At 44.0% G+C, this 19,119-nt stretch overlaps 1 protein-coding gene across 1 annotated transcript in view; it reads left to right on the top strand.

Moving 5' to 3' along the window:
- Window positions 1-15,500, top strand: part of LOC143929625 (L-lactate dehydrogenase A chain) — a 30,864-nt gene extending 15,364 nt beyond the window's left edge. Inside the window, exons 3-8 of the mRNA XM_077453533.1 lie at window positions 211-328; window positions 2,514-2,687; window positions 3,910-4,083; window positions 9,015-9,132; window positions 11,400-11,523; window positions 13,931-15,500. Of these exons, the coding sequence (XP_077309659.1) occupies window positions 211-328; window positions 2,514-2,687; window positions 3,910-4,083; window positions 9,015-9,132; window positions 11,400-11,523; window positions 13,931-14,095 (873 nt within the window). The 3' untranslated portion in view covers window positions 14,096-15,500. The remainder of the gene's footprint in view (window positions 1-210; window positions 329-2,513; window positions 2,688-3,909; window positions 4,084-9,014; window positions 9,133-11,399; window positions 11,524-13,930) is intronic.
- Window positions 15,501-19,119: the final 3,619 nt, after the last annotated feature.

Genomic DNA, 19,119 nt, shown 5'->3' with positions numbered 1-19,119 from the left:
ATGTGGGATACCTGCAGTGGCCACGGAGCACCAAGCAATGGGGTTTGAAGGAACAGGTTGCTAGAAAGGCAAGTATAGAAACTCCTTCTTCCTATTTTTATTTTTTGGGTCACTTTAAAGTTGGAAGTACATCTATGCTTTTTTTTTTTTTCTCCAAATTCAATATTTTATTGAACGCAATCCATGTGGTTTATCCTTTTCACTTTGCAGGAGATGGCCGATGAACTTGCTCTGGTTGATGTGATTGAAGACAAACTGAAGGGTGAAATGATGGATCTGCAGCATGGCAGCCTTTTCCTGAAGACCCCAAAGATTGTCTCCAGCAAAGGTCTGTGTGATTTCTATTAAAGCTCCAGCTCCTTATAGACGCCCTGTTGGCATTACTTACATTGGCGTCAGTTCACAGAAGAATAGGACATGGAATATTTTCTGTATCAACAATCAGAATTTTTTGGCGTTTTAATTTTACTAAAGAGTTACTAAAGGTCACAGAATTTACTTTTTATTAGATTATAGCTCCATATGGCATTTATTTTGTAAGAGTCAGTTTATAAAGATTTTTGCATAGCTTTTCGTTCCTAAGATTACCTAGAATAGTGGTCTCCAATCTTTGGCCCAAGGGCCGGATGTGGCCATTTGCTAGCCTTTATCCGATATTATTTATGATATTATGTACTACTCCTCCCACTGACACCAACAGTGGAGCATAAATCCTGCCACTGACATTGTTATTGATGAGGCATTCTTCCTCCCACTATTATCAAGGATGGGGCACTGTTTCTTCGACTGACACCAAAGATGGGGTATTAGTCCTCCCACTCAGGGTTGGTGCAAGGATTTTTCACACCCTAGGCGAAACCTCATTTTGCCCCCCCCCCCGGCTCCACCTCTGACGCCACCCCTTTTCCCTGCACATGTGTACCCCACGTTTTTAATGAAGTGCCCATCAAATGCAGCCTCACCAGTGCCCATCAAATGCAGCCTCACCAGTGCCCATCAAATGCAGCCTCACCAGTGCCCATCAAATGCAGCCTCACCAGTGCCCATCAAATGCAGCCTCACCAGTGCCCATCAAATGCAGCCTCACCAGTGCCCATCAAATGCAGCCTCACCAGCGCCCATCAATGAATGTTTGCTTGCTTCCATTCAATCGGGAGTCAGGGACACAGTCCTCCGCCACCACTGCACCTCTGACACTATGTGGGAAAGGAGTGGCCGCTGCCTGCTAATGTTGAGACTTAGTTGCTTGCTGCAGAGAGAAGAGAGTAGGAACACCAGTGGCTGGGCGCCCTAGGTAGCATGGTGCCCTAGGCGGCTGCCTAGTTTGCCTAGTGGTAGCACCGGCCCTGCTCCCACTAATACCAATGATGGGGCACTACTCCTCCTTCCAATGACCACCAACCTTGGGGCCATGTTAATGCTGCGCCCGGGGCGTTTTTTATCCCCAGGGGCCACAATCTGCTTCCCTGGATTGCTCTGATTGCTAGGTCTAAGCCCTGGGCAAGCACTGATGCAGAGCATCCCAAAGTGATAAACATTTTCAAAGCAATTTCACATGTTAAATGCTTTATAAAGAAAAGTAATTTCCTTCTTTTTTAATAGTAAATTCTGCTGGAAAGCTGGATCTCTCCTGTACCGTACCAGATAGCGCTGAATGGATGGGAGGGCCTGAGCAGGATATTTGCATCTTTTCCCTAAGCCTTTTAACAGTGCCAGCATCTAAGCGACTAGAGCAGAGGTCACCAAACTGAGGCCCTTGGCTTTCCTTTATTCAGCCCTTGGGGCACTATTCATCCCACTGATAAAAGACCCTTTTCTGCCCACTGACACCTACAATAGGGCACAATTCCTGTCCCTGACACCAACAACAGGGTTACTATTCCGTCACCTGATATCAAAGATGGGATAGAAAAAAAATTAGATTCCCACTGGCCACAGTCTGCCCCCCCTAAAACTTGAAGGACAGTAAACTGGCCCTTTGTTTAGAAAGTCTGGAGACCCTTGGGCTAGAGCAGTAGCAAGCTTGACAGCACTGCAGTGATTTTACTGCAGAAGGAAGAGCATTGTCACACTATCAAAAAAAATGCTGTTCCACTGGCAGGCACAAAAGGCATTTACAAAATGTTCTAGAGTGTACTTAGAAAAAAAGAGCCCCATCTTACCTGTATGGACAGTCTATCTCGCATATATGATTTTATAGTTTGTCTATAGTTCTATTTTAAGTATTCCTGATCAGGGCAGGTGTGCACTGTAGTCTGACATAAGCTGCAGCGCAGAGTTACAGGTGGTGAAGGCTGATCTCTATAGCTTCCATATGAAAGAGAAATATTCATCTCGTGCTGAAAAAAACAATTTTTCTACCAATAAGGTATTTTTTTGTGTAAAATATTTTGAGATGAAGGTACGATAATGTGTTGGCTCACCTATGTGGCTTTGTATTCATGTAGTTATGTAAAATGTGACTGTAGATTTGTCTTCTACAAAGTTAGTTGAATACCCCATCTATGTTCCAGATTACAGCGTTACAGCCAACTCCAAGCTGGTGGTGATAACAGCCGGCGCTCGTCAACAGGAAGGAGAGAGCCGCCTGAACCTGGTCCAACGCAACGTCAACATCTTCAAATTTATCATTCCTAATATTGTGAAATACAGTCCAAACGCCATACTGCTCGTCGTCTCCAACCCTGGTGAGGAGTCTGCATTGCCTGTGCCACTACTAATCTGAAAGCGCTACAAACAGTAATTGGGTTTCAAGTGAAGCGGTAAAGGGTTAAAGCTTGCTTCCTGTCCAGGCTATTACACAGTAATTCTAACCAGGGCCATGTCCTACATGAGGCCAATTGGGGTGGTTGCCTTAGCACTCACAGTGGGTGGCGGGACTGAGACTGGAGTTTGCATACTAGACACTCTGTCCTCAGTGCATGTTCAGTCCTATGTATCTTTAGCCCTCAGGCTGCATGGCATCATTGGTTGGTATAGTGCAGGTGGCAGCCTGTGCGGCCCAGTGACCTGCATCCCAACAAGCAATGATCCTGCAGGCCTGGGGCTGCCAGTGTTCTAGCCACCAGTGTCCTAGCAACCAACATCATTTTCCCTCAGCATGGTCCAGCTCCTAAACCATACTGGCCCTGCCAAAAACTAAAAGGTTTGGCTGGCGTTTGGTTTTTAAATAATAAGTGACAGAATCAAAAGCTACATTTTGCAAGACTGGATAAATGTATGTATTAAAAATCAAAATCTCTTTTGAAGCCCAACCCTGGCCAAAAAAAAAAAGGGGGTCCCCCGCAGTTTTGGCTGCAATACTCGCCCCGTTTCCAGCACTTTACCCCATAGTAATTCTTTTCCATCACTAGATGTCCTCAGTCTTCTGGGTTGAATGACATCCTGTGAGTGCAAAGTGTCATGGACCTGCCCCCTTAGAGGGAGTCACTACAGCACCTTGAACTTGCATAAAACAATGCAGAATAGGGTTGCTGATGTCATCTGCATTTTTGAGAACCACACACTGCTGGAGAAGATCCAGAAAGGAAGAGGACCTTGCTTAGCATGTGAACCAGCTGAAGACACCTGGAAAAGGTAAGCATATAAAAAAAGCAGGGGGCCCAAAGACCTCCCCTGGATTGCTGACATGGCCGAATTCAGCTTTGGTTGTGACAGATAAAGGAGCAGCGAGGGAGTACATGTAAGGTGAGTATCAGGGGGATCCCCTTTGCAGAAACACTGACACTGACACTGACACTGACACTTTGTCCTGTAAGGCTAGGTGGCATCATATCTTCAAGAAATCCCTTATCTGAGATACAATAAGCATGTCTGCAAATGGTATTTATTTCCTCCAAGAACCTCATACTATTAGTGTGATCTGCTTCACAATATAATGAATCGAATATAATCTACTTTTCATTCCAGTGGATATTTTGACCTACGTGGCCTGGAAGATCAGCGGCTTCCCCAAAAACCGGGTCATCGGCAGCGGCTGCAATCTGGACTCGGCCCGTTTCCGCTACCTCATGTCAGAGAAGTTGGGGATCAGTTCACTGAGCTGTCACGGCTGGGTCATCGGTGAACACGGAGACTCCAGCGGTAAGTCTGGTGGAGAATATTTTTAGGCAGAACCTTAAGTAACCCAAGATCCCTTCTAAATTTATCCTCTCGGAAAAGGTCACCAGTGTAACACAAGTAGGTCAGACGCTGCGGCCTTCACCCTAAAGGGCTTGGAAAGGTCACATTACTGTAAAACAGTTGCTGCGCTGAATGTCAGACTCTTTAAACCAGCTGAATCACAAATTTGGCCTTGATGGAACACGTTCAGAGTATTGAATACCTTCATTTAAAGAGCAATGATTACGTTCTGATGACTATCACAGCCAATCTTGTTTTTAAGTTCGATTTCTGTTATTTACTGCAACACCCGGTTGAGTCAAACTGATTGCAAATACAGGTGCTTGCACTTAGAGTGAACTTAAGCCTCGTACACACGGTTTGATGTACGACCGAGTGCCTGATTTTTGTCAAATGGGTGTGTGCAGGATTTTGTCCAGCATACAAACTATCCGCAAATTGTCGTTTGACAAACACGAACGTAGTGATGTACTATGAGAGTATAAAAAGGATGTTAGTTTCTCAAGCGCCACCCTTTGGGGCCCTTCTGCTAATTTCATGTTAGTAGAAGTTTGGTGAGCGTTGATTTGCGATTTTTGCGATCGTACAAAACAAATGCCTTTTAAAATGCGTTTGGCATAACTACATGCAAAGTAGCTTCATTATTTATCCCTTAAAGAAGAAGAGAATGTTGACATTTCATCAATTGCTGCATAACGAATGTTAATTCGTGATTACGAATGGTAGCTTACAAAACCAAACTCTTCTGGCTCGTTCCTTGATTCCGAGCATGCGTGGTTGTACTTTCGACTTTTGTGTGAGGGATTTCTGTACTGACATTCGAAAATCAGAGCTGTCATTTGCCAAAAATTTACTAGCCTGTCATCCAACATTTGTTGTCCGAAAATTGGAAAACAGTTGTCAAAGGTAAGAATTTCGGATAACAGCCTGTCAAAACGACAATCCCCTTCTGATTTTAATACCGTGTGTACGAGGCTTTACTTTACATAGCTGTGGTCTTTGTATTTTACTTGTCTGCTGTACCATGTTTCATGTATACATATTACATATATAGATTTGTTTTGCAGGCTCATTGACATGAGGGACAGTAAAAGCATTAAATTGGACAATTTTACTGCCCCTGCCCATCTAAACTAGGGCATGGTAGGTGGTACCACTGACGAAAGCGACCCATTCAAGTAAATGGGGATGTGTCTCAACAGTTCTGCAATCACATTCAATGCAAGAAAATGGGGGCACACCAAAATTGCACTGCAGTGCACACAGTTGTGAGATTGGTTGGCATTTTGAGGGTTAAAGCAGCCGGTTGAGGAGTCGATATATCACCTCCTCTCTACTTGTCAAATGCCCTCTGAAAAGTGGTGGCAGTATAACCACTGTGGTTTTAACCCTTCTCTACCCATCCAGAAAACAAGTTTTGGCTTTAGGTATACCAGGGGGTCTCCAAACTTTCCAAACCAGGGCCAGTTTAAGGTCCTTCGGACTTTAAGGGGGCCAAAATGTGACCAGTGGGAGCAGAACATTCCCCATGGTCAATGGGACTAAACAATGTCCCATCGTTGTATTAGTGGGAGGAATAGTACCCCATTGTTAGTATCAGGAGAAGTGCCCCATTGTTAGTGGGTGGAATAAGTACCCCATTGTTAGTGGGAGGAATAAGTACACCATTGTTGGGTCAGTGAGAGGAATAGTGCCCCATTGTTAGTGGGAGGAATAAGTACCCAATTGTTAGTGTCATTGGGAGGAATAGTGCTCCATTGTTGGGTCAGTGAGAGGAATAGTGGCCCACTGTTGGTGTCAGTGACTGGAATTATTCCCCATTGTTGGGGTCAGTGGGAGGAGTAAGTACCCCATTGTTGGGGTCAGTGGGAGGAATAGTGCCCCGAGGGCCAGATAAAGGCAAGCAAAAGGCCCCAATGGGCCCTTGGGCCACAGTTTGAAGACCACTGATATATAATTTAATCTACTCCCTGCGGACTGATTTTTCTAGCAGAGGCAAGTGCCGGTTATATATTAAAGAGGGATTCCACCAAAAAAAATATATATATATTAAAAGCCAGCAGCTATAAATACTACAGCTGCTGACTTTTAATAAATGGACACTCACCTGTCCCGGGTTCCAGCCATGCCGGCGCCGATCGATCGCTCGGCTCTCGGCTGCTGCCGCCACCATTCTAGGTGAGGGAATCAGGAAGTGAAGCGAATCGGCTTCACTTCCCGGTTCCCTACTGCGCATGCGCGAGCCACGCCGCGCAATAGGAAATCTCCGTGCTGTCACTGGGACCCGTGTGTGTCCCAGCAGACAGCGCGGCAGGGCAGGAAATGGCGTAGACTCCCACGGGAGTCTATGCCCCGAAGTGGGTGAAAATACCTGTCTTTGACAGGTATCTCCACCCCCCTCCCCCCTGAAAGGTGTCAATTGTGACACCGGAGGGGGGGAGGGATCCGATCAGCGGAGGTTCCACTTTAGGGTGGAATCCCGCTTTAACCTACATGTCTGGGATCAGTTACTGTAGATCAGAGGTCCATACTCCCCTGGCTGCAATCCAAGGCTTTTTCTTATGCAATATTATTTTGGTATTATGACTGTAGAGCGGTGGCTTTGGATTAATGGAGTTTGCACAGTAATCATAAGGTAATAATCACTTGTCATGGGTGGCAAAGGGGACTTCTCTGCCTAATGGCTTTGGATTTTCTATATAACAATATGTGGTAACAGAATATCCTTGGTATCCTAGAACAGCGCTGTCTTGGTTATCTCTGCTTGTTGACACCGGGTCCCCTGCTGTATTTGTCATTTGCTTTTAGATATATACGTTTTTGTATGTAGGGTTTATCTATTTTTTTTTTTTTTTTGAGGGGGCTAATTGATAAATACCTGTTTAACTAAAAAAAAAGTGTGAGATTATCCATATATAGCACCCAAAAGTGTTACTAAACCCACAACAGTAAAAATCAGTCTGTATATGCAGTAAAGCATGCTTGGTGTTGAGGCGCATAGAAAAAAAAAAAAATGATATATATCATTTTTTTTTATTTATTTTTTTTACACAATGTAGCAATTCTGGAGAATGCTAAAGGGAACTTAACATATAAATGTAACCATTGGTTACCTTTTTTTTATTTTCTGATTTCCTCTAGTGTTCTTTAGAATTGTTACATTGTATCTCTTGTTACAAAACAATTTCCGTATTACCTTTTTGCTTCTCAGCTCCATCTAGTGGCCAGAATATTTTTTATTTTTTTAACCAATTCCTACAGAACTGGAAGAATGGCAGTGCAAACTATTTGTAAAATATAAATAGACCCCTTAATGTAAACCTGACCTCCAGAATGATTACTTAACAAAAAAAAAATACGTTTGAGTTAGATCTGAATGCCAGACCGAAATAGAATATAACACCTTCAATTGCAGTTGTGTGTTTCAGTGTTAATTTCGTCAACTAAAACCGACTAAAACATTTTAGTCGACCAACTTAATACCATTTTAGTCAACTAAAATGTGACTAAAACAATTGAGATGACTAAAATGTGACTAAAACAATTGAGATGACTAAAATGTGACTAAAACAATTGAGATGACTAAAATGTGACTAAAACAATTGAGATGACTAAAATACGACTAAAACTAAAATGGCTTTTTAGTCAAAAGACTAAAATGGGACTAAAATTAAAATGCTAAGACTAAGACCAAAACTGAAATTTGACGTCAAAATTAACACTGGTCTGTAGTGCATGTTCATACCTCAATACCATAAATAATAACATATATTTAATTTTTCACTCCAGCAGTATATAATGAGTTTGGAAATTGTAGAGAAATGCTTAAATAATGCATAAATACAATTTAACCACACCCATTAGATTGTAGATGACTAAAATTAGTTCTAGTTGACTAAAATATCCTGGAGATTTAGTAAAACAATTGCAGAAGACTAAAATGGGGCTAAAAATAAAATGCTATTTTAGACCTAAGATTAAAACTAAATTGAAATTTGCTGCCAAAATTAACACTGGTGTATTCCTTTAAAGGCAATTTAATGCATTTTGACATGTATCCTTATTTATATTGTCCTCCTGTCATCACCTGTACGGCAGCCCCGGGAGAGGGATGGGCAGCCCCGGGAGAGGGATGGGCAAGAGGGATGGGCAGCCCCGGGAGCCAATCGGGTGTACTGCATTCACAGAGCTGATGGCCTATCAGTGTGTTTGTACTACTTTATTGTAAAATCAGCAGTCAGCAAACAGTTGACACTTCTGCATTCCTAATCCTGAATTTGACTTGGCATCAGCCTTTGTACAGCATAGCTTAGATTGTGGGAAGGAAAAGCAGCACAAAGATCCAAGCAGTTGTTCTGCAGTGCTCATATGCTAACAAGGAACATACTGACTGACTGAAGGAGAGAACAGAGAGATGAGCTCATCAGTTTGCTTTCTTCTTTCCTTAACCCCTTCCTGCCCAGCCGCCATCTTTAATAGGGTCTGTACATCTGGGAGGGAGGGAAGGATTGGCAATCATATGAGCCTTGTGATAGGCTGTCACAGTGGTCACATGATCAAGAGCTGGTCCCATTGGTTATCGATCGTTAGTGGGGACCAAGATTTGTCCTCGACAGCTGGGAGCTTGCAGCGAGAATGCTATCAGCGCAGACATCAGCCACCCAGGGATGTTCGACGTGTGGGCACAATATCTGTTACCTGGGTGGCAACAGGTTAACTACAGCAAAGAAAAACCAAGTCTCTCGCCCTGCCAACCCGTGCTTTGCTGTCTGGCAGGGGCATATGAAATCACAAGAGTGGGCAGACAGAATCGCAAATCTTTTGGCGTATAGGACAGTTTACATATACAATATGCTTCCTTGATAACACTGGTGATTTCTGTCCTTCCACAGTGCCCGTATGGAGTGGTGTGAACGTGGCCGGCGTGTCCCTGAAGACTCTCAACCCAGACATGGGCTCTGACTCCGACAAGGAGAACTGGAAGGAAGTTCATAAACAAGTGGTGGATAGGTAGGTGTAGTCATTTTTACATGGAAGATTGGAATGGCACCACATCCCGCACCCTCAACTTCTTTGCTGGGTGTAGTCGTTATATCACTGAAGAACACCGTACTAATGTACCACAAGGCCCAGCAGAGGACATGCTATTCAACATACACTTCTTAAGAGAAACTATAGTGCTTTTATCTCTTTTAGATTGAGATACATTCTGCTTACTGGGTGAGCTTTGTTGATCCTGATATCTTCCTATAGACACTATGGGCTCAGGTTAATAAGGGTGCATGCGATATTGAAAAGCTGAATTTACTATAGGCTTATGCTGTATTTACCGAAAAATAAGAAACTTGGTAAATACCGCATAAACTTAGTTAAAAGTCAGTTCACTAAAAATAGGAACAAAAGCATTTGTTAAACAAGTCGTGGTCTAGCCACTTGTTGGTAAAAGCGGAGGTCCACCCTAAAATGGACCTCCGCTCATCGGAATCCCCCCCCCCCTCCGGCGCCACAATCGGCACCTTTCAGGGGGGAGGGGGGTGCAGTTACCTGGATAATCCAGGTAACTGCACCCACTTCCGGGCTAGCTCTCTGCGGAACGGGGAGTACGTTACGCCCCCGTTCCGCAAGCGCCCGCCCCCTTCAGCAAGTGCCCCGCTGCCTGCTGGGAAACACACAGCTCCCAGAGGCAGCGGGGACCGTCCGGATTGCGCCGCGCGGCTCGCGCATGCGCAGTAGGGAACCGGGAAATGAAGCCGAAAGGCTCCATTTCCTGATTCCCATACCCAAGATGGCGGCGGGACCCGGCAGCCGAGCGAGCGATCGGCTTCGGGTGCCGACATCGCGGGCGCGCTGGACAGGTAAGTGTCACTATTTAAAAGTCAGCAGCTGCAGTATTTGTAGCTGCTGGCTTTTAAAAAAAAAAAAAAAAAAACGCGGAGTCCCGGTGGACTCCCGATTTAAGGAATACTGCTGGTTGTTAAAGAGCCAGCACCTGCCGGTGTCCTTAACAACCAGGAAATAGCTGGTTGTTAAGGATGCAGTGGGTGCCAGCCATGACTCATCTGCTGTCAGCAAGGATTTCTAAAGATTTTTAGTGAGAGGTCCACTTTAAAGGAGAAGTCCAGCCTGAGTGTTTTTAGGCTGGGCTTCTCCTCTGGGTCACAGGAGTGCAATTCGTTTTGCACTCCTGTGACCCGTTTTCAGCGGAGAGCAGTCTGAAGTCTGCTCTCCGCTGACATCATTGCCATCAGTCCAGGCACCGCATCATCCTGACTTCCCAAGTCTGTATCCGCCAGCTGCCTTGATTAATGGCAGTCTCAGCGTACCTCTGAGAAGGCCGCTCCCCGACCCTCCACAGCTCAGCGCTCCAATGAGCGTGGAGAAGCAGAGAGGAGAGACGCTGACTGACAGTCAGCAGCTCTCCTCTCGGATCTGAGAGAACCGAGCCATCGGTGGTGTTCAGTGGCTCGGTTTTCAGTGCAGAGACGGCGGGGGACAGCTTCAGCATCGGTCTCTTGCTGCATTCACATAGGTAAGTATGAATCTAAAAAAAAAACCATACTTCTCTTTTAAGACCCCTTTCACACTGAATGCATTTTTCAGGCGTTTTAGCGCTAGAAATAGCGCCTGAAAACCACCTCCCATGGCTCCCCTGTGTGAAAGCCTGAGTGCTTTCACACTGGGGCGGTGCGCTTGCGGGACGTTACAAAAAGTCCTGCAAGCAGCATCTTTGGGGCCGTGCTTGCCCATTGGAATGCATGGACAGCGCTTTGGAAGCTCTGCAACACGGGAGCTTTTAACCCTTTAAAAGCGCCCTGCTAGTGGCTGAAAAATGCTGTTAAAATGGCAGTAAAGCACCGCTAAAACTAGCGGCACTTTACCACTAACGGGGCACGACCTCAGTGTGAAAAGGGTCTTAGAGTAGCTAGGGCAGATTCCAGAGTTGGGCCAGTATCTTTGATGGGAAATCAATTCACTAAAAATAAAACGTGAACAAAGGCATTTGTTAAACTAAGTCATAGTCTAGCCACGTATTATTTAACAAATCCCGCTAGTTGTTAAGGATACCCATGGCAATCGATCCTTAACAATCAGGAAATAGCTGGTTGTTAAGGAGCCGGACCCCACTGCACCCTTAATAACCATGATTCCTCTGCTGTCAGCAGGGATTCCTAAAAAATTTTTAATGAGAGGTCCACTTTAAGAGTAGGTAGGACAGATTCCAGAGTTGGGCCAGTATCTTTGACAGGAAATAATTTACTTTGCCTTTTTGGTTGCAGTGCCTACGAGGTGATTAAGCTGAAGGGTTACACTTCCTGGGCCATCGGCCTCTCAGTGGCAGATTTAGGTGAAACCATACTGAAGAATCTCAGGCGTGTGCACCCCATTTCCACAATGATCAAGGTTGGTACTTTTGTGTTTTTTTATATTGCAGGTTTCTTCAGGGTCAAAACCACTGTATGACACTTATGGGCCATCAAGGTTAACGAGGCATCACCAAAATAAATCGATGTTTGCCAGTTTTTGGCTCCTTTTGTACATATGAGGGTTAATCCAACAGCAGAAGTGAGAATAGAGGGGGCAGTGACGAGGTTCTCCTAATGCCCCATACACACGATCGGAATTTTGGTCGGAAAAAGCTCTGATGGTTTTCCCGATGGGATTACACTCAAGCTGTCTTGCGTACACACGGTGACACCAAATTCCGATCGTCAAGAACGCGGTGACGTACAACACATACAACGGGACTAGAAAAAGCAAGTTCAATAGCCAGTAGCCAATGGCTTCCGTCTCGTAGTTGAATCTGAGCATGCGTGAGTTTTTGCACGTCGGAATTGCATACACACGAACGCATTTTCGAATAGGAACTTTTTCTGACCGAAAATTGAGAACATGCTCTCAATTCGGCCAGCAAAAGTCTGATGGAGCATACACACGATTGAACTTTCCAACCAAAATCTCTCATCGGTCTTTTGCTGGGGGAATTTCCGGTCGTGTGTACGCGGCATTAGATTTTGGTAATGCTTAACTGAACTTTCAGTCTGAGTACTAAAGCCGTCCCCTGCCAGCATAGAGAAGGAACCTTGCTTTCTGCAGAGGGCTGATGTGCCCGCTATGGAGTAATAGCAAGGGCTCCCCAATGGGCGGGGGGGGGGGGGGGGGATGAACTTTGCTGACTACAGAGCTATAGGTCTAACTTATCAGGGGGGGTTGTCGAAACTCCACACAGACTATTGCTTCCACTTAGAGAGCAAGGGTCATTTGCTGCTGCATGCTGGCAGGGGACAGGCTTTTCTACTCAGTCTGTGGTGGATTTCTACAGAAAATGAACTGTAACTAAATATATTTAGCTGATTTAGTTGAGCTTTAAAGTGAGCATTGAGTAGAAAATTCCATCATTCACCCATATGTATGAGCCCTAAGACTACAAAGCGCTAAAACTGGAACCAACATAGTAGTGAAGCCAACAAAGGATCACATTGCTCCAAGAACCTCATTCCTCCTTAGTACGTTGGTCTGCATCGGGTGCTGCACCAGAGCACGTTCTTGCTGTGCAACAATGTGACTAGAAGAAAGAAAATGGGCATGACACTGATGTCACAGCGTTTAAAGGTTTTATCCCGGTAACTCCGCCAAGTGAATTGCCACCTGTCATCCACCCTTCCCAACGTGTTTCACCCAAAAGGGCTTAATCATGCAGACCATACCCACCAAGTGACTTGTCTCCTCTCAACTCCCCCAGAAGGCTTAATCATGAAGACCACACCCACCAAATGACTGGCTGCTTGCCATCCACCCGCTCCAATGTGTTTTGTCCAAAAGGTCTTTAATCATGGAGATCATACCCACCAAATGACTTTCCGCCTGTCATCCACTTTCTCCAATGTGTTTTATCCAAAAGGGCTTAATTATGGAGCTCTTACCCACCAAATGGCTTGCTGCCTGTCATCCACCTGCTAATGCATTTTGCCCAAAAAGGACTTGCTTGTGGAGACCACGCTCTCCATGGTTGAGCCCTTTTGGGTGAAACGCGTAGAAGTGGTTGGATGAGAGGTGGCAAGCCACTTGGTGGATGTGAGTTATCAAAATACTGTGTAGCAGTGGGGATGACCAGATCTGCGTGGCTACACTCCGGAAACTGGGACCAGACTGTGTATGGTTTTAAGTGAGATCTATTTACAGCGCAACACAAAATCTAGCAGCACTCAAACATAAAAATATAAGTGAATCAAAAAACTTTGACCGAATACCTGATTAATAACCAACAAACAGAAGCCTAACTAACTATATACAAAATGGGGAACACTGAAAAACTGGGGGTCCAGGGAGCAGATGGGAAAAGGGAAACAAAAAAGGGAGCAGGTACAAGGCCGCAGGATACAAGGCAGGAACAGGACAAGGCCTAGCAGGATCTGGCAGCAGCAAAACACTGGAGCAAGAGGCACTTGGTAGGGGAGGACCTAAATACCCTCCCAGCAGCCACCATCCAGTGTAAACTGATTACTGAGTTCTGCTGGCTGCTGGGAGACACCAGCTGGTGGACTCTGGAATTTCAACCTTCCACCTGGTGAAACCACAGTGTCACCAGAAGGTGATCCAGGTCTTGACATACTGTGACATCATTGGTATGCTGCCCATGCCTTCCTTCCACCAAAGTAGTAGTAGGTACTAATGGGACAGTTTTTGTGATGCTTTTTTTTTTTTTTTTTTTGTATATAAAATGTTAGCATGTCCCTCTAGTGAAAACACAACTCTTCCTCACCCTGTAACCATCCCTTACTTTTGATAATCGCATTCTTTTCTTTTGCAGGGAATGTACGGCGTGAACGATGAAGTCTTCCTCAGCGTACCGTCTGTTCTCAGCAATCAGGGCATCACAGACGTCATCACCATGACGCTAAAGAAGGACGAGGAGGACCGTCTTAAAAAGAGCGCAGACACACTCTGGGGCATCCAGAAGGAGCTGCAGTTCTAAGCTGTTTCATGTTCATGTGCGTCCGCTGTCTTCGTCACGTGTTTTTACGTTGCACTTTTCGAGTAGGTCAAATCCCTTGTGTCGTAATTTCCTGTATTTGTGATATCGCTAACGGGCGTCCTTGCTGCTGTCACGGCAGCCGAGCCGGTTGATGAACTGTGCTGTGCATGGCTGCGGTAAGGGTTAACATATATGTTTAAAAAACACAATCCTTATGGACACATCAAATGTCCTTTTTGGATACGTCTTCAAAGCCTGACGGAACAAGCTCGAGTATAAAGTGCTCTGTCGCCATCAGGCAGCAGGGGGCGCCATTTTGTTCTGAACCAGACCAATCTGAAGCTCTAGGAACTTGACGCCATCACTAGATTCTTGGCCCCAATATTGTCTACACAAAAAATGGCTACCTAGACCAGGCTTACTCTTTTATGGTCCACTGACCTCTAATGCAGTACAAGATCATGAGGTTTAAAGTGGACCCATCACTGGTATGATCAAGTGTACCATTTTGCTGACCCAAACTATATCGGTGAGGATTCAGCATATTATTAACTAGAACCTTTATGTAACACCATGCAATTATCTTATTGTGCTTCTAGCGCCCCCATATGCCTGAATATGTAACAACCCACCATGTTTTTCTGCTGGAGGGTGACCTCTTTTAAACCCAATTAAACCTAATTCACACTTTTCATCCTGTTGCAGTATGGGAAGCATTGCATTAGGGCAGGAAGGGGGTTTAAGTGCCCCATTGAATGAATGAGCTGTCAACACACTGCAATGGTTAAAAAAAAAAAAAAAAAAAAAATGCACATAACCTTTTTCAATAGTGTAATGGCTGCTACCATACTGTGCATTGGGGGGGGGGAACGCTCACAATGCACGGTGCTGCACCACACCATTGTGGTAAATGTGCCTGTTTTTGTGTAATTGGGTACAAGGGGAGGCTTCCAGATCAATAGTGCGCTGGTGACTGCTTATGGTAACTTGGCTACTGCCGTCAGGTTCACTTTAAACGCAAGAAAAAGATATATAACATTATATATATATATATATATAACATTTTTTATTAGAATATATATATATATATATATAAACCATTTTTTATTAGAATATATATATATATAATCTAATAAAAATGTTTTTATATATAATGTTTATATATCTTTTTCTTACGTTATAATAAACGTTTATTTTATATATTATATATAAAATCTATATATCCACAGATAAAAATTTTGTCAGATGTATTTTTATTTAAGTGAAATCATGACATAATAAAGTAATATTGTTTACAAGGCAAATAAATTATTCCATGGCATCTTCATGGAGAATTCCCCACCCCCACCAAAGAGAATCAATCTATTGGAAAAAAAATAAAAATAAAAATCTATATATAAATCTATATATACTGTCTATTGGTGTCTTGATGTGTGTTGTCTTCACTCTTGATGGAAGAAGAGGGTTTGTGTTTACAGTGAATGTAATGTGCAGGAAACTGGAGAACTGAAAGGCAACAAGATTTTGGCACTAATTAAAAAATAAAATAAAACAATTGTGTCTTTTGGCTCATTTTCTGTTGAATTAAAGGTACACTTTATCCATTTGCTTACCCGGGCACTTAAACCCCCTTCCTGCCCAGGCCATTTTTTAGCTTTCAGTGCTGTCACACTTTGAATGACAATTGAGCGGTCATACAACACTACTCATATAACATTTCCCACAAATAGAGCTTTCTTTTGGAGGTATATCATTTCTGCTGGGTTTTTTATTTTTTTTGCTAAAAAAATGGAAAGACCGAAAATTTAGAAAAAAAACTTTTTTTTTAATATTTTGTTATAAAATTTTGCAAACAGGTAATTTTTTGATGGGCACTGCTGGTAGGTGGAACTGATAAGGCACTGGTGGGCACAGATAATGTGGGTGTGTGGCGCTTCCTCTTTGGGACCAATGTGCCTTTCACAGAAGCCGGTGATCCCTTTTTTTTTTTATTTCCTTCTCTCGGGGGGAAAAGAAAAGCTGGTTACCAATCTGTTTACATCACATGATCAGCTATCATTGACTGACAGCTGATCACGTGGTAAAGGGCCGGGATCTGTGATCAGCCGAGTCTCATTGACTTGTTGGGCACCAAAGCTCTAAATGATAAAAATGATGGGTTTTTTGATTTTTTTTTATTTATTTTTTTTTTTTTTGCAGTGTGAAAGAATTGGAATCCCTACCAGACCCCACTCAGTGTATCAAGCGGTGTCCTGCTGAGATCCTCTTTTATTTTGCCATTGCTCGGTCCTGAGCCGACATGTTTTTCTGTGATGTCATGGGTAGGCGGCAGCTTTTCTGGATGCTGCCACCACCATGTTTCACGGTGGGGATGGTGTGTTCAGGGTGATGTGCAGTGTTAGTTTTCTGCCACAGATATTGTTTTGCTTTTAGGCCACAAAGTTCAGTTTTGGTCTCATCTGACCAGAGCACCTTCTTCCACATGTTTGCTGTGTCCCCCACATGGCTTCTCACAAACTGCAAACAGGACTTCTTATGACTTTCTTTCCCCAATGTCTTTCTTCTTGTCACTCTTCCATAAAGGGCAGATTTGTGGAGAGACGACTAATAGTTGTCCTGTGGACAGATTCTCCCCCTGAGCTGTGGATCTCTGCAGCTCCTCCAGAGTTACCATGGATCTCTTGGCTGCTTCTCTGATGAATGCTCTCCTTGCCCGGCCTGGTCAGTTTAGGTGGACGGCCATGTCTTGGTAGGTTTGCAGTTGTGCCATACTCTTTCCTTTTTCAGATGATGGATTGAACAGAGCTCCATGAGATTTTGAAAGCTTGGGAGATTTCTTTTATACCCTAACCCTGCTTTACACTTCTCCACAACTTTATCCCCGACCTGTCTGGTGTGTTCCTTGGTGATGATGCTGTTTGTTCACTAAGGGTCTCTAACAAACCTCTGGGGGCTTCACAGAACAGCTGTATTTATACGGAGATTAAATGACACAAAGGTGGACTCTATTTACTAATTAGGTGAATTCTGAAGGCAATTTGGTTCCACTAGATTTTAGTTCAGGGTATTGGAGTAAAGGGGGCTGAATACAAATAGACGCCACACTTTTCAGATATTTATCTGTAAAAAATGTTGAAAATCATGTTCCTTCCACTTCACAATTATGTGTCACTTTGTGTTGGTCTATCACATAAAATCCCAATAAAATACATTAACTTTTTCGTTGTAACATGGCAAAATGTGGAGAATTTCTAGGGGTATGAATACTTTTTAAGGCACTGTATGCTTAGGTTCTCGGTTTTCCTTGACTCAGTTATGTGGAATGGGCTGCATCTAAAAACAAACATGATAGAAGTAGTGCTCTTCTTCTTGTGAGGTCCATGGTGAGGGATGTACGGTGGCCAAAACAATTAGGTTAGGGTGATCCAAATTCAGCTGCTAAGTCAATGGACTTAGGCGTGCCATTTATTGGCAATTACCCACAAAAATGGGCAGGGCAGAAAACTGCCACAAAGTAAAGAATTGTGTAAACCGGGAAGAAAGGTATTTAACCGGTTCCCGACCAGCGCACGACGATGTACGTCGACAGAATGGCACGGGCAGGCATATTTTAGCGTACATGTACGTCCAATATTCGTTGCCGCCGTGCCATCGGGAGCGCGCCGCCGGCGGTGCGCTCCCGCGCTGGTCGGGACCCCCGTGAGTCCGGTCACGGGACCCGCGGACTCGATTGCCGCGGGCATCCCCGCGATCGTCTCACGGAGCGGCCGAATGGAGGAAATGCTGTATAAACAACAATTTTCCATTCTGCCTAGCAACTAGTGACGCTGATCTCTGCTCCATGTGATTGGAGCAGAGATCAGTGTACACTAAATGAAAGCCCAACCCCCCCCACAGTTAGTAACACACCCCTAGGAACACTTAACCCCTACACTGGTTAACCCTTTCACTGCCAGTGTCATTTACACAGGAATCACTGCATTTATATAGCAGTGATTACTGTATAAATGACAATGGTCCCAAAAATGTGTCAAAAATGTCCGATGGATCCCCCACAATGTCGCAGTCACAATAAAAAATCGCTGATCACCGCCATTACTAGTAAAAAAAAAAAATAATAAAAAATTAATAAAAATGCTATAAAACTATCCCTATTTTGTAAACGCTATAACTTTTGCGCAAACCAATCAATAATTGCTTATTGCGATTTTTTTTTACCAAAAATATGTAGAAGAATACCTATCGGCCTAAACTGAGGGAAAAAAGTTTTTTTATATATTTTTGGGGGATATTTATTATTACAAAAAGTAAAAAATAATGCGTTTTTTTCAAAATTATCGCTCTTTTTGTTTATAGCGCAAAAAATAAAAACCGCAGGGGTGATCAAATACCACCAAAAGAAATCTCTATTTGTGGGAAAAAAAGAACGTTAATTTTGTTTGGGAGCCACGTCGCACGACCGCGCAATTGTCAGTTAAAGCGACGCAGTGCCGAATCGCAAAAAGTGGTCTGGTCTTTGACCAGCAAATTGGTCCGGTCTGAAAGTGGTTAAAGCGGTAGTAAACCCGCAAATTATTATTTTTTTTTTTAAACCTGCAAAGCAAAAGGCATAATGAGCTAGTATGCACCGCATACTAGCTCATTATGAAATACTTACCTTCGAACGAGGCCCCGACATCTGGCCCGATCCACACCGAGGGAGCTGACATGCTCCCTCGGCGTTTCTTCCGGGTATCGCGGCTCCGGCGCTGTGAGTGGCCGGAGCCGCGATATCGTCACTCCCGTGCATGCGCGCGGGAGATTTCATTCCGGCCAGTCGGCCACTGCCGGATTTTCAGGCCGAGAATCCCCTTGTGCGCATGCGCCGCTGCAGTCAGCGGCGCATACCGAGGGGAATATCTCCTAAACCGTACAGGTTTAGGAGATTTTTTTTTTTTTTACCTACAGGTAAGCCATATTATAGGCTTTCCTGTAGGTAAAAGTTAAAAAATTGAGTATACAACCACTTTAAATATAAAATAAAT

The sequence above is a fragment of the Lithobates pipiens genome, unplaced genomic scaffold (genome assembly GCF_037356315.1).
Source record: "Lithobates pipiens isolate NorthernLeopardFrog02 unplaced genomic scaffold, aLitPip1_a1.2 Scaffold_24, whole genome shotgun sequence".
Classification (NCBI taxonomy): domain Eukaryota; kingdom Metazoa; phylum Chordata; class Amphibia; order Anura; family Ranidae; genus Lithobates; species Lithobates pipiens.
This window is presented reverse-complemented; position numbering and strand designations above follow the sequence as displayed.